This window comes from Humulus lupulus, chromosome 4 (genome assembly GCF_963169125.1).
Source record: "Humulus lupulus chromosome 4, drHumLupu1.1, whole genome shotgun sequence".
Taxonomy (NCBI): Eukaryota; Viridiplantae; Streptophyta; class Magnoliopsida; order Rosales; family Cannabaceae; genus Humulus; species Humulus lupulus.
Window position 1 is genome coordinate 244,078,319 of NC_084796.1, and position 17,124 is coordinate 244,095,442.

Sequence of the window (17,124 nt, forward strand, 5' to 3'; positions counted from 1 at the left end):
AGATGAATATCTGAAAGGCAATCGCACCTTTTTAAAGAAAAAAAAATCGATTTTAATTAACGGGAATAAAGACGTTTTATTAAAACGTGGGAGAGGCATGGCAGTTATAACCCTGAAAAATCTGAATGGATTAAGTCTTCAGTTTACCACTTATTAATCACGTTTTTATTAAATAAATAATATATTTTTTTAGAAAAAATAATAAGGTGCACACCACACCAACCAACCAGCTCAGCTCGGTCGGACGGCGGCGCGCGTGTGTGGTGGTCAGGTGAGCATTTGTGTGACTCCTCCCTCTCCCACAAAAGTGGGTACCCCTTGGGGCACAACCCCAAGGCTGAAGTCCACACTCTATATACCCTTACAAGAGAGTATTCTAAATCAATGTGGGACTCTTCCTTTAGGGAGTCATTAAAGCACCTTTTCTATTTTTAATAATTCATACTATAATATATTAAAAGTTCCAACAGAAAGTGAACGAGGGACAATGTAAGAGAGCTCTTAATAGAGCAGCAAACTTGGTCTTTTCTGTTGGTGATGTGTGATACCTCATTTTGTATGTACATAGAATTTTTTTTTTCGAACTTATTTAAAATATTTCAAAATAATTCAAGAATATATTTTCCTCTTCTTATTTGTAATCAAATACATTTGAGTTTTTACAAATAAATCTCACATGCCCAAAAATCATAGGATCTTCCCTTCAATATCAACCTTCAAAAATTCGTGTATATAACATGTCATTTCATTTTTTTAAAAAAAACTTGAATGTATTACATGAGCTTTATGTTTATTTTTTATGGCACTCACGCACTATTAACGATTCTTTAATTTTGTATTGAATCACGGGTATGTGTACCATTTAGCTAACGGTACTTCATATGATTCATTTTGTGTAATCCTTTCTCAATAATAAACAGCTCTATCACAAATAAAGTCACCGGTCACAATGCCTAGCACCAATACATTTTGACAGTTTTGAAATATTGGCTAAGCTTTCTAACCAATTGCAGATTTATATCTTGAAATATTCATTTTGGTAACCATAACTAAATAGATTATAGATCCAATTAGTCACAACTTTCTTCTGTCTAGACAGACATTAAACCGATCTTATATGCGAGTTTATAAGTCAATAGTCCAATCTTTTGAGTTGAGCACCCTTAACAATATCATGATTGATTTTGATAATGAATCAGAAAGGTTGACACACATCTATTGAGCCATAATACCTAATTCGCTTGGAAAAATCAAGGCAGCAGATTGCTTTGGGAAAACTAAGAAAATAGAACTGAAACCAACAAAAGATTTGCCCACGATCATTGGTAAATGGTAAATGGTAAATACAAAATTTTAAAAAGTAAACTCTAGTAAGTGATAAAATCTATTGATATGAACCTAAAGTCTTGGTAAAACAAAATCCATTGACATTGCTAGAACAGGCAAATCAGAACTCAAGGATAAAAACACTAAAAACCATAGTTCAGTTTTATTATGATCAGTCAAATTGGCCTAGCTCCCATCTATTTCTTCGAGGATTTCTTCTTGGAAGTCACAGGCTGCTGCCGCTGCGGCTTGGGGTGCTTTTCACTTTCGCTTGGGTCCAACCACTTCAAAGGGTGGCGATTGAAAAAGGGCCAATTTGGGATAGTGACCAATGTGGTGAGAACCACACCACCAGCATAAATGAGAACCATCATCTGGAACGAGCCCATCACATAACCCACTCCAAATCCCACCACTGCAGATGCTAATAGTAAAATCTGCATCAGTTGCTCTGCTAGCTTTTGCCCTTGCCAATCCATCCTAATTGAAGCAAACAACCGAACCACAGATCGGTTATTACCATCAAGATTTTATTTCGCAAAACAGAGATTAACTTCATTGCAGTCGTTTTGTTAATTTCAGGAAGTAAGTTAAAACATTTGTGTGTGTGTACATATCCAGTATTCCTTCAGCGTGGATCATTTCATTCATTCAGTCAAACAAAACATGGCAGAAATCTCTAATTAGAGCCCATCAGACTTTTGAAACCATAAATATTTATGCCTATGACCTATGTTGACAGCAAACTGATTAAGATTAAAAAAGAAATAATAAAGAAAACAAACCCCAGTATATATAATACAATATACATGTACAGATATTTTGGCAGAAATGTTATAGGGAAATTTGGAGGCTGCTCTGTGAAGAGGAAAGGTAACACTGACTTTTCTAAGGTAAGGACCTCCAAAAAGACCCAAAAACTTATTTCATAACTAAACAAGAAGCACACAACACATACTATGATGTCATGACTCCTATGAGAATATATATTGGGCTAGTACAACAGAAGTTTGGATTCTGCACTACCCTGTTGATCAAAGCCCTTTCATAATCGCATGAAAAAAAAGAAAATGCACTGAACAAGAAGAAAATTCAATTAAGCAGAATAAACAGTCCATCCGCCCCATGAATTTGAACAAATCAACAAAAGAAAGATCCAAACTTCGTATTTACGTGAATTGAAAAAATGTCCCACTTGTTTTTGCGAAATAAGTGATACGAGAACAGTAAGAATTATCAAACACAGTTACGAGATTAAGCACTAAAATACACGTGATGATCAACCAATTTAGAAAAATTCTCAAACTAAATTAGCAAAAAAAAAAAATGGGCAAAGCAATATTGAAGATAGTTGGAAAACAAATCAGCATACAAATTCAACAATTCTATGGCGACAGATCATAAATTTTCGAAGTGAATGGAACCCTAGGCTATTGAGAGGGAACGAAAAGATACATAGACAAAATTTGAAAATGGTTGAAGATCGGATGAGTTTACTCGACCCAATAATCAAAAGGCCGAATTTTGTCAGGGTGAGGGCAGGGTGGTTAATTAGTAGAAATGAGAAAAAAATTCACCAACCCACAAAAAATACCAAATTCCAATATTACAAACACAAACACGCATGCAAAGATCAAAGATCAACATTACAAGTACAACCAACCAACTCAGCAAACAAAATCAAAATCAATTACACACATGTTTGGGATGGTGTTTGCGATTTCTTTGTGGTAATTGGATTTGTTTCAGCTACATCCTTGCTGCTACTGTCACTGCCACTAGTAACACTTTGTTGTTCCCTCTCAATTCTCTCTTCTTTTTTTTTACAACAAAAGAGAAAAAGAAAAACATAATACAATGCATATGAATAAACTACCAACAAATAGCAAGCACAATGATCTTGAATAAATTAAAATCTGAAATTTTCATCACACAAACATACAAAACAGCAAACAACTTCTCCTTGTTAAAAGAGAATGAATCAGATTCAGGAAACTGTCTGATTAACGAAGTGTGAAGGAAACAAAAAGGATTCTAAGGAAAGTAAGAAGGCAAAAGAGCAATGCTGTAATACATGAAAATCGATTCCTTTTGGAAAGTTTCCATTGCCATACACAAGTGATCCATCAAACTTTACCTTTCCCTATAGCTCTTCCATTTAACAACTTTTAGCGCGATTAAAACGAGTCAAAGAAAAGAAAAGAAAGAAAGGGATAATTATGTTATGCAATACTGTTCATTATTCCCTATAGCCCTTAAATAATATGCACATTGATATGCTTGAAGTCGCTGAATTCTATTGCTTTGTCCAGATATTTTGAAAAATGTTCCCTACATCTCACTGTAAAATTTCTCAAGAAAAAGCAAACAACAACATACAAATAATCACATACTCCCCAATCAATTTATGCAAGAATACCTAATAATCACATACACCCAAATCAGATCAGATCTAAGAAAATCATTGAGTAAAAATAAACCACGATACCTGAGGAGCGCACGGAAGACCACAGCTGAACACCACGAGCAAAGAGCCGAACTCCGCCGCCGCTGAACTCTACGGAAAGAATCGGCGAGGTTAAGGCGTGGTGGATATGCCAGTCGGGTGGGAATGGAGGAGAGGTCGAGAGTGGAACAGAAATGTTATTTTCGGTTCAGTTTTTACTCTTTTTTAATTTCTAAATGATGACTTTGGTGACACCCAACAAAAAGTTAAAATGGTTAAAATATACTTTTAAATCCAATTGCAGTGAATGATAAATTGAATTTAATTATTCGGAAAAATAATTTTATTTTTATTTTAAATTATTAATTTGATAAATTATTTATAATTTTAACTCAAATAAAACCTTTTACCAAAATTCAAAAGGGAATAAACTTTTTTTTGACAAAATTATTTGAGTCTTTTTACTTGCAAGACATTAGCAAAGTAGTAGAACAAAAATATAAAATACATTAATCTAATTAACTTACATAAAAAAATTATTTTTTCTCTATGTCTCACTCTAAAAAGCAAATAATGAAAAATAAAAATTTGTGCATATTAAATTATGGTGTTATGAATAAGTTGATGAATTTAAAATTTCTATATTTTTACTTTGAAGGTTCCATGGAATCTTTTACATCAAGAGAATGTCATGCAACTCTAATTGGACTGCAAAACAGCAAATATAGTGCTAAAAAGACACAAAATCTAAGCTAACTCAAATGCATTTATCTCACCATTATGTTATCAAGCTACAATATCCCACCAAATATGGTGGAGTACTATAGCAATAGCAAAAATAATAAAATAATAAATAATATACTTTTTGGTGTAATTTTTAGTATTATGGTTTGAATAAAAGAAAATATGGTGCTAACATTCGACAATTTTGATGTTGGTGCAACACCATATATAGAGTTATGAGTTAAAGATGACGTAAGAGATTTCTACATGTAAAGAATGATACAAAGCTCCATTAAATATATTTGTCATTATTTTATTCATTTTTATTTCTTTCTTTCTCTAATTAATTATTTTTATATATTTATTTTTTTCTTTCTTTTTTAGTTTCTTATTTTAATTAATGAAAAATGTTTAAATATATAATATTTAAATAATATAAAAAATATATATAAGAGTTGATATATGATGCAATGTAAAAAGTTGATGGTGTAATGTAAAAAGTTGATGTAAAATAAAAAAAAAAAAAGGTTTTAGTTATGTATTTTTTTATTTTTTATTTGTAAATCTCAATGTGCTTTAAAACTTATTAATTTACAAAAATCAACACTTAATAGGCTACAAGAGGTAATCCCTAATATGTTTTGTATGTGATTTAATATTTATATATGTATATGATCTTGGTTGGTATTAATATTTATCAAAATGAATTTATATATTCCACTACGTACCTTTGATTTGATCATGTAATACCAACAGACATTTCGATATTGATGGTTGCCATCTGTACGCGATTCCATTTCGATGGTATATCGATGATGAACCACATCAACATATATGGCATCGATTCAGCATCGATATACCATCGATGTTATATCGAAAAATAACATCTAAATTATATGTTCGCCTCAGCATCGAAATAGCATGGATGGGACATCGGTAGGGCATCGATGTACCATCGAAATGCCATCAATTTAGCGTCGATTTACCATCGATTTTGATTGGCAGTCCCCCGATTTCCAGATCTTCCATATCCAAAGAACATATAAAAAAATGTAGAAAAAATACCACATTCAACACTAGAACAGTTCGAATCTAATATCTAACTATGGCATTTCATATTCACAAGTAGATAGAATGAGATGATACTTACCCATGATTTTTTTCTCTTCAAAAACGCCAAGAATGATAATTTCTTCACATGAAATGAAACTTCCAAATCTGAGCAGTCCAAATATTGCAGCTTTGTTTAGTATATTCGACTATTTTAAGTTGGGTTGCTGTGAAAATGGTCGTGAGTGATGGAGGAGAGAGAGAGATAGAGATAGAAATGTGTGAAGTGTTAAATGTGAGATTTTTAACTGAAGGGGTATTTTTGTCCAAAATATGGGAGGGGGCACATTAGTGGGAGAAATCTAGGTATGGAAAAAATATTTTTCTTATCTTCATTATCCTCAATAATTAATTGGTTCTAACTTTGGTTTTTGCAATTACAGTGGAGATTGCAGTGTCTTTTCAATCAAGCACTTGGAGATTTTGTTGGGAGACGTACTATTATCGTACGCAGTGGACGATCACATTTAGTAATTCGGAAACAAGCTATGTGTGGACATATTTTATGAGAATGTGTACCCTTGATGGTTAAATTCTCACTTGATAGATAGTTTTTTTTGTTCATAAACTGTGAATACCTAATGATACTTTAGTGATGGGATAGAGATCATTGACTAATGCTATTTTTTTTAAATGTAAATATGCTAACAACAGGTTAGCAATAGTTTAATGATGGTATTGTGATAGGGTATTATCCATTTATTCAACATTATCCACATAAGTTTTTGGACAAAGGTTGCAAACCTTATTCAATTTGGTTGATAACTCTACAAAATAGAGTTATTTTACCACTTTTTATATACTAATTGTTGCTTAATTCTTGAGTTTTTAATTGATTTATTAAGTTTTTAAGTAATTTTGAATTTATTAGGTTTATTTTAATTGTATAGATTTTTGTGTGTTTTTATAGATATTTTATTATAATATGTTATAGTTTAATTATTTAAAATTAATATTGTTCAGTTAGGAGTAAAAAGATGCAATTTTGAGCTTAAATATTTAAGTAAATTAAGTTTTAATTAATATTTTCATGGAACTTTTGTTGTATATTTTATTATTAAAAATATTTAGTTTTAATTTAATTTATGTTGATTTTTGTAGAGAATTTGTTGCATTTTTTGCCCTTGAAAAAGCAAGAAAAATGAAGGAAAATTGGCATTTTTAAGGAAAAGAAAGAAGGGAAAATGGCATTTTTAAAAATGCCATGGATCAAGCTCCAGCTAGGGCTGAGCATAAAATCCGAAAAACCGAAAAAACCGAATAAACCGACCATCCGAACACCGAAAAAACCGCCAACGGCGCAAACCGCCACTGTTCGGTCGGTTTGGAAACATTGTCCGGACCGACCGAACGGAACCGAAACCGACCGAGTACTATTATATATAATAATATAATATTATATAATTATTAATTAAAAATTAAATAAAATCTGTTTTTTTTTTATTTTTACTAAAGCTGCAGGGCATCAGAGAAGAGTCTCTTCTCTTCCTTCTCTACGCACGGCGCAGGCGCACAGGACTCTCAGCCCCCTACTGCACTGCACTCATCCTTCCTCCCTCCGGCGACTACCTAAATGAACGGGAACAGCCCAGCCCAGCCCAGCCTCTTCCTCGTCTCCTCCTCTGCTCTTCCTCTCTGTTTCGCGAACGGAACGGACCGAGCATGTCTCAGCGGCGGCAGCACTGCCCAGCCCACTCCGGCGACCACTTCACAGAGGTATGCCATTATTGTATTATTATATATATATAAATATCATTATAGATTCGTGAAAAGTTTGGAAACAGATTCATATATATATATAGATGAGCATAATCTTGTAAACTTAAATATACTGCTTTAGCTGAGCATAATTTAGAGAAGAAGAAGAAAAATAAGTAAACACTTCAGCAACCTTAAATATACTGCTCAGGACCGTAACTTGCTGACTCGCAAACTAGCTCTGCTTCAATACACAGCATCATCACAATTCTCCAAGTCTCTTTCACCAAAAATTACTCTGTCTGAAAAAATTACAAGGACACTAATTCATGTGTCTCCCAATCTTTTGTACTCTCTATTTAACATTCAATCACTGGCAATTTAGATGCTTACCTCAGCTTGAAGTTTTGTAACACTTTGCATAGATTGAGTTTCCAGAAGCTGAAGATTGTAAAGGGTCCTGCAGTAATGGGAAATTGTCTATTCAAAACAAGAGTAAATTGGCCACAAGTAGTAGCTCATCTCCCAAAGGTTCAATTAGACCAATATATATTCATACACAAACTTCACACTTGACAGTGGTAATTTCAAATTCAATTAGTCAAAGTTCATATATATATATGTATGTATTTATATGATAAGAAACATAACATTTATCACACAAAACAAAAATCTTCTTTTCTTGTACTAAACCAGAAAATGAAAAATACAGGAAGTCATCAATCTTGTACATCAGTAAAATTACCTAAAATTGAACTTTTTCGTTTTCCCACAGCTGCATCAACTCTGATTCGATGCCATGAAAGATAAGACTGTTTCTTTCAAGCTAGAGTTGTCAGCACATAGCTAAAATCTTCGTTTTCATTCATCTTTCCACAGAGCCCTGAGAGAACATTGCTTGTTTCCACCCAAAAAAAAAAAAAAATATTTCGGTTTGGTCGGTTTAACCGACCAAACCGCGGTCCAAAACGGTCGGTTTTTTTTTAAATTGGTTTGGTTCGGTCGGTTTTCGGATTGCACCAATCCGAACCGAAAACCGAATTCTGGATTTTTTGTTGTGAAAAAACCGCCCAAACCGACCGTTGCTCACCCCTAGCTCCAGCTGCCTGGCACCACACCAGCCCGCCTGGGCCCATTTTCTTCAGCTTCGGCCCAACACTGCCTTCAGCCAGCTCGCATGCCCTCTACTTCAGCCCAAGTGGACCTAGCTGCACCTACTCTTCCTTCGGCCCAAGCCAGGCCCGTGCCACTCCTTCCTTCAGCACCCAACAGCAAGACTTCGGCCCAGCTGCACTCCACCTCACTCCCAAAGCTCCACCACGCCTGACCTTTCTCTTCCAGCCGAAGCCTCCACCAGCTTGCCACCCAACACCCCAGCCATTTCCTCCAGCCTTTGGGCCACCTGCCAGCACCAAGACCAGGCCCAATGCCAGCTCTTCTCCAGCCATGTAGCGGCCTTCCCCTTTATTGAGCCCATAAATGGTCCATTTGTCCCCTTTGTCTAAAAATGCCACATTTTACCCCACTTTCTACACATTTTACCCAAAAATCATCATTACACCCTACAATTTACCCGTATTTGTCATATTATAATTAATCAATTTAATTAATTTAAATTGATTATTTTAATACCTTTTTTTTCTATAAATAAGGGAGTTTAGAGCATAATTTTTTTTTTTGGAGGGGGAGGTTACCATACCACAAGTTCTCCACTTTCAAGACCTCTCAATTCTCTTCATCTTTTTCTTCTTTTTGGTCATTTTTCCTATGAGTTTTTAGAGGAAATTTGGGGGTTTCTCCTCCAAATTTTCCTATTTATGTTTGTAATTTTTAGTTTGTATTTGCTATTTTAGTTATGAGTTTCTAATCTTCTTAAGATTATTAAGATGATGATGAAACAATATGTAACTAAATAGTATTTATTTTGTATGTTGATTTCCCATTTTGTGCAATAAAGTTTATGGATTTTCTTCTTCAAATATTTTCTTTCATCTTCAGTATATTGTATTTTAGATTGTTAGAACATATTTACACTTTGTTCTTCATTAGTGGAAAAACATAATATTCTTTGTGTAAGATGTGTCATTAAATTGTACACATCCAATGATTAGAACAAAAATATTATGTTTTGCCTTATAAATAATGTTTATTGATTTATTTGTTATTTCATTAGATTGATTTACACTAAATGCTTTAAAATTATAATTTTTAAAAGTGAAGATATATCCTATATTTTTATAAAAACTTGTGCCTAAATAGAATATCTAATTTGAATAAGTGATGGTTTGATTAATTTCTACTATTACTAAAACTTGGGAATCAATGTACTTTTAAATATTATTGAACTTATATTTTGTGAATTCTATTATCTTAATAATCTTTCTTTTACCATTTTGATTTCTAATTATTAATTTATGTTATATATATATTGTCTTTATTATCTTTTATTTTATTTTTATTATTACAAATTATCATCAATCTTTGGAGCTAGGTTAGAATTTATTAAGTTTGATTTAAAATAGTTTTCCTTTTTATTTTAGACAACTCCTTTGGGTTCGATCCCGTGCTTACACGAACACTATATTTCATATACGATTCGTGCGCTTGCGAGTTATAAATATTTAAAACATACCCGTTTTGGGTCAATCAAGGTGCATCGCAGCGCTTGCCCCTAGTGCTCCTGTCTTGGCTGGGGGTCGCGGCTCAGGGTTCTGGGGTCGCGGCTCTTGAGGGATTTTGAGGGCAAATGAGTGTTTTGATCATGGGAACTCAAACCTTAGGCCTCGGGATCGTTCCTACTACCCTGTTTAGTGGGATTCGATGTCCTAGAGGCTAGGTCTTGGTTCGGGAACCTTTGTTATTCATTTTATTGACGGAATCCCATATTTGGTTATGACTAGGTGACCGCTATGTGACGACCCTAAGGTAGGGTACGTCCGCCACATACTCGTAATTCTAGGGATTACGAGTATGTAAGGCACTTGACCAAATGAATTTAAATAAAATGATACAAAGAAATACAGAAAATTTTTAAACTTTTATATAAACTTATTAATAGAAATTATTACACGTATGAATACTTTAAATTTAATGTAGCCATATGAAAACTCTAAACCAATATTGCATTGCTACTGAGTCCGTGCTCCACAAGTTGCTCAACAGCTAAAGCCACACCTTGAAAAATGTTGAAAAATAACATAATGAGCTAACGCTCAGTAAGAAAATCTCATGCATACACATACACATGAATGTCGTGAGTTTGTAGTGCACACATACTAATATGCTGACTTATATACTTATGCATTTCATTTATTGCTCATGCACTTTCAAACTTTACTTTTATGCTCTTTCTTTTAGTTTCACATTTTTATGGGCCCAATATCACTTGTGCACACTGTTTGATTCAGCCAATGCCTGCAGGGCTTGTTACACATATCATATAGAATCCCATGGGTTCTCCTCCGGCTAGCCATCATCGCAGCTAGGCTCATCATAACACTCATTTCATCGTTGCCATAGCTGCCATACTTATTACACATATGGAGGAGAAAGACGGAAACATGGAAAACATATCTGAATGGTCAACTCTGACCTAGCCCACACTAGTGGGCAGCCACTATAAGTCTTATAGACCTCCGTCTTCTTCATTACACTTACTTAATTGCTTCATCGAAACAGTGGCACCCTTTTTAACATCTTATTATCACTTTGCTTAAGCCTTGTGTCATTAAAATGTTTAACTTTACATAAGACTTTTCAAGGCATTTCACAATTTTCCTCATATTTATATGCATGGTCTTATATCACATAATAATGTATCACATAACTGTACATGCCATGCATACATGCTGATGCTGAAATGTCAATGTTCATGTTCATGATTCATATTTGATGGTATTCAATCAAGGCATTGTATCACATCTCATATAACTCAAAATATCTTTAGTCATAATACATGAAGCTTTGGGTTGGTGGCGTTGTTATACCTTAACGTAGAGCTATGGCTCAGGTCTAAGGTTTCCAGCCTAAAAACTTAAACGCTTCATATATCATAACATATAACAAATCATGAACATAAAGTAATCCACATATCCATCAACATAAGAACACATACTTGCACATAATTCATATCATTCTTAACCAAGTAAGACATCTTTCACATATCACAGAATTCATCAATTACATATCACACAACACCCTTATGGTGTTCATATAACCATTATTCACATACTTATCATATGCATCATCATCATACCATACTTAACTCATCAGATGTACACAATCAATGTAGTCATGCATCTTACACTTAAGCACAAAATGTGAGATTTACTTACCTTAGGTCCTTAGCTTATTTTAAAAATTCCTCACCAAGAGTCAATCAATCAAATCCATACAAATCCTATTCAAGGCACATCATTTATTAAATTCTATCAAAATCGTAAATATACACTATTGATAGTATATATTAACAATACCAGAAACTATATAAATGATAATAATAATTATTATCAACGTAATGCAAATAACTCTTCATATAAAACCATGCTTTAAACCTTGCTCATAAGATAATGTACTCTTATGATAATAATAATAATAATAATCCTAACTACAATAATAATTATCGTCTATAAATAAACTTATTTCGATATTAATAACAAAATACTTCAATAGCAATACATATATGAATGTATATATTCAAATAGTCATTTTATAAAAGAAATCATATTTTTAACATAAAATTGTAATAATCAATATAATGATAATAATATAAATATAAATATTTATATTATTATTAAATAGTCATAATATCAATTCCAGTGATATAATAAATATACTTTCTCCAAAATTCACTGGTCTTACATGAAATTCCGTTTTTTATAATTACCAACTTAATTATTTAAATTAAATAATTAATTGTTAAACTGTTACAGAAATATTTAAACAGATACCAAAACTGTTTGAACAGAAACCAGATATGTTTAAACAGTTTGTGACCAGAAGATAAAAATGAACATAAAGTAAAGAACACACGAATTTTTACGTGGTATCAACAATCTTTGCAGATTGCTACTAGTCCACGAGGCCACGCCCAGAAAATGAAATTTATTAGAAGAATATCTAAATTGATTACAAAACCAAATTGACTTATACAAATAAAGACTCCCTCTTGAATTTGTCGCAACTGTTGTAATCTAAACTTCTAATCAAATTTCTGAAGTGCTAAGATCTTGAACTCCCTTCAAATCATAACACTTGCACTTTTCCTCCCGAAAAGTGACTCACGAACAAGACTTCTCCCGAAGCTTGATGACAAAGGTCCAAGTGTGTTCAACTTGCACAATTAACACAAAGAAAACAATACAGAAGTACACTGTAATAAACCACTAAGAACTTGCTGGACTCAAGTTCTTCACATAACAAAAAGTCTCTCTAAAACTTGAGAAATATTTAGAAAATAATACACCAAGAGAGATAATAAAAAACCAACGACCTAAGGATGATTATATACATTTTAGAATCCCTTTAGGTCGTGGAAAACAAGTCAGAATCAAACAGCCCATAAATGGAAAATCTTCCAAAACAGGAAAGTCAGAATCTGTTCAAACAGACTGGCAATCTGTTCAAACAGATTCATTGAACCTGGACAGTTTTTCAACCCAGTTTCCTTAAATAAATAAGGAAACAATATATCCTTTATTATTGCAAGTTGTACACGATTTATGGGTAACCAAATCAGATAAATAAAAATAAATACTAATAATTTCCAATTCAAGAAAAAGATATTCTTTTATAGGAAAATATATATATATATATTTATTTTATTTAACACATAAATAAAAATCTGAATATAGAAAGACATATTTCAACAAAACAAGAAACTACCCATTTTCGAAATTCACCACAAAATATTACAAAAGAGGAAACTACTTATTTCGAAAATACCATTTTAATTAATTTTGTCATTATTATCAAAAATGCCAATAAAGGATTTTACAATCTCCCCCTTTGGCAATTTGATAGACAAAATTAATTCAAAAACCTGCAACACAAATGTTAGTGATAAGTAAAGAGAAAGAACTCCCCCTGCAAACATGCATGAACTTATAAAAAACATGTAAATAAACTAGACTTACCTCCCCCTCAAAATAAGAAGGTCCAGAGTTAAACAAAACAACAATCAAACAGGTTTGGAAATCTACTCTCCCCCTTTGTGTCTTTCAAAGAAGCCAAAGAACCATAAAACAAAAAAACAAAAAAGAGTATCAATGTTTAAAGGACAAAAACTAAAATAAAACTAAACAACTGGATCATTGGACAGAGATTGAATAGCCTCCAACACAGAACGTTGCAGTCCTTCAATTGACATCACGCGAGCAGTCAAAGAATCAACAGAGGCTCGAACAGCAGCTATTTCTGTTGCAACAAGTCCTGAATCTGTGGCAACAGAGGAGGAGGCATGAGGAATGTCATCCGAGGCAATCTTCAGAGATTGGGGCTTGACTTTCTTTGAGGACGGAGCAGCAGTGGCTTCAGTAGGAGGGGCAGAGGCCTTGTAGGAAGCAGCAGTAGTGGGTGCCACCAAGTCTTCTTGAGCACGTTGGAGATCGTTTTTCTGCATACTCAACACTTGATAAATAACATGAGGAAAAGGAAGATTCAAGTTTTTCCTGTTACCTTTGCGAAACCCAATGATTTGATCATGAATAACCGAAGCCAAATTTATACCAAGACCGGTCCCCACCTTGTACAAAAATGATGCCATATCAAAAGAGATAGTGGCCGTGTGAGAAGTGGGCTTCCAATTTGTTGTTGCAAACTTATGGAGGACAACATAAGTGTAGGTGAGATTGGAGACTGAGATGACTGTATTAGATGGTCATACCATTTTTTGACCTACCAACTCAGTGATAACCATGTCCTTGTCAAGAGAAGCACCATCAACATCATCCTCGACAGTAAGGGGAAGGTGCAAAGCAAGAGCAATGTCTTGAGGAGAAAAAGAGAACCAATGGCCCCTAACAAACACTTTATTATACAGAGGAGATGAAGGTTCAATAATTTCATTAGTAATATTGGCATAGAATTCCTTGACTATTCTATCCACAAAACCAGAAAATTTAACCAAAGAACCTGTCCATTGTCGATCTTGAAGCATTGTTAGCACACCAAAAGGACGATGATCACTCAAGACATAATTTCTTTCAATGATAAATTTCCTTTGAGCATATAGAACCATATCACGTACATTATCATTATAGCAAAAAATGGAAGAATAAGGTTTGAAATTTACACCTGAATGTTTTGGTGAAGGTGTAGAACCAGAAATAGGTTTCTTCCCTTTAGCTTTGGATGGCAAAGGAGATGCAATGTGGTCTGAGTCAGATTCGGCTTCCTGTTCAGAGGGGATAGTGTCTTCTTTTTCTGGCTCATCAGACTCAGCCTCTGATTCGGCAATGTCAGGAACCGTTTCATCAGACAATGTGGTATCATGAGTTGCTTCAGATTCGGACTTATCTTCCTCAGGATCAGATTCGGAGGAGGACAATGAAGGGGGATGAGCCTTCAATTTTTTCTTGGCAGCAGACAAAGGAGAAAGAGACGCGTCCAACCCCAATTTCCTTTTGGGAGTCACAGAATTTTTCTTGGACTGACTCGGCTTCAAGGGCAATTTGAGCAACCCAGCAGCAGCAGCTTTGGAAGAGGAGGAAACAGATTTCGATTTTGCCCTAGCCTCCAAAGACGAATCAAACGGAAGAGGAGAATGGTCCTTGGCTTGAGAGGGCACCACCACTTCAGATGGTGGTGCAACAATGTCAGCAGAGATATCTGGAAACACCATAGGATGTTCATGAGAGAGCGAAAACACCTTCTTGCGAGCCTTGGATTTGCAGGACTTTCCAACAGATGTGGGAGCTGTTGGAACAGAAAGAGGCGCCGTTGACACAGACGGAGGAGGCGAAGGAGATGGCACCTTTCGGGATTGAGAAACAGGGATCTTCTTGGAGGAGGCACCACGAGTTCTCACCATTTTTTCTCTGAAAAACAGAAAGCACTTACAAGAGAATGAGAGAAAAAAAAATGAGAAGGAGAAGAAATAACTGAGTGAAGTCGTGGGTGAGAGGAAATAGGGTAATGACATGCCTTTTTAAATAACTTACTTACCCAAAATGAATACCCACGGCAAAAAGAGGTTTCCCTGTTTTATTAAAAAAATTGTTTTAATTAACCAAGAAAAGGAATCAATCTTGAAGACACACAATTCACATACAACTTTCCCTTTTTTTTTTATTTAAAAAAAAATGTTTATAAAGATGTAATATATATAAACACCCAAACCAAAAAAGGTAACCAGAAATAAATACCCCACACGATCTCCTTATAGACTTTTTCCCTTTTTTTTTTGTGTTTAAAAAAAAAATCCTAAACAAAGTACTAGACAATAAAGATACACATCATGATATTCCAAAATGAGAAAGAAGACAAAAATAGATTCCTTGGAGACAAAGAATATATTAAATCACACAATTAAATGCATAATTTCTCATAATCACCACAATGATTCGGTTCACATGAATTTCCTTGATTATCATCATTTTTTTTTATTATTATTTTTTTATTTTATATATATGTACAAAAATAAAAACTCAACCCAAAAAAAATCTGCTTTGATCAAAGAGAGTCATCTTGATAAGAATAAAATCAAGCAAATGAAAATAAGAGTTAGTGTAAATCAGAGATAAGAACACTTGTGAAAATAAAAAAATTAGAAAGAATATTCGAGAGAAATAAAGCACAATTCAGTCACAAGCACATATTCTTAAGTGAATCAATCAACATGTATGAGTCTTACACACATTTTTTTTTTTTTATAAACTGTGTACAATTTTTATTGCATTGTTTCAAGCATAAGTGTGTGACAGTGTATGCAAGGGAACATTGCCCAATGACAAATAAGTCTTTTTTGAAATTAAAATAATTGTAACACATGAAGACGCTGTCACACTACACCAGTGGTAGCCCTTTTCTATGGTAGCGTATCCTCTTCATAACTCCGAATTACAAAGTTCCAACTTACTCAAAAGACGGCTTTCACACACTGATGTAGGTAGCTCTATTCTTTCACAGGAGCTTGAAACAATGCTACACAAAAGGAAGCTCAAACATTAAACATTGATTAATCTACTCGAATATGCCTAGGAGGAATAGATTAAATTTCTCTCAAGAATATACAACCAAAGATTCATAAACACAAGACAGATTATCCAGCTTGACACACAACAAAATTTTCAAAGTGATTGACAATTTTCTTAACCAAAAATAACACACATTAGATCAAGCGGACAACATAACGAGAGAATTTAAAGAGAACAAACCCCCAAAGATTTTCGGAGGAAATCAAAGCGAACCGAATCAAGAGCTTTAGTGAAAATATCTGCAATTTGTTTATGTGTTTCAATATATTCCAAGACAAGAACTTTATTTTCAACTAATTCTCTTATGAAATGATGACGAATATCAATATGTTTAGTACGAGAATGTTGCACAGGATTTTTTGAAATATTGATTGCACTTGTATTATCACAAAAAATAGTTAAAATGTCAAGATCAAACCCATAATCCATCATCATTTGCTTCATCCACAAAAGTTGTGCACAACAACTTCCCGCTGCAATGTATTCAACCTCAGCTGTTGAGAGAGAAATAGAATTCTATTTCTTGCTGTGCCAAGAAACAAGATTATTTCCCAAGAAGAAACATCCTCCACTAGTGCTTTATCTGTCATCAGTGTTACCTGCCCAATCAGCATCACTAAAACACAC

General features: G+C 33.8%; 2 protein-coding genes across 2 annotated transcripts; both read right to left on the bottom strand.

Moving 5' to 3' along the window:
• Positions 1 to 1,292: 1,292 nt before the first annotated feature.
• LOC133831483 (signal peptidase complex subunit 1-like) lies at positions 1,293 to 4,013 on the bottom strand. Its single transcript, XM_062261786.1, has 2 exons — positions 3,815 to 4,013; positions 1,293 to 1,806 (listed from the first exon to the last, which is right to left on the bottom strand). Exon 2 carries the CDS (start codon positions 1,803 to 1,805, stop codon positions 1,524 to 1,526), a length of 282 nt encoding a protein of 93 aa, XP_062117770.1. The 5' UTR covers position 1,806; positions 3,815 to 4,013; the 3' UTR covers positions 1,293 to 1,523.
• A 9,585-nt stretch (positions 4,014 to 13,598) lies between these two features.
• LOC133833100 (uncharacterized) lies at positions 13,599 to 15,332 on the bottom strand. The gene is made up of 2 exons (XM_062263358.1): positions 14,202 to 15,332; positions 13,599 to 14,120 (listed from the first exon to the last, which is right to left on the bottom strand). The coding sequence occupies exons 1-2, from the start codon at positions 15,330 to 15,332 to the stop codon at positions 13,599 to 13,601; spliced, it is 1,653 nt and encodes a 550-aa protein (XP_062119342.1).
• Between the last annotated feature and the right edge of the window lie 1,792 nt (positions 15,333 to 17,124).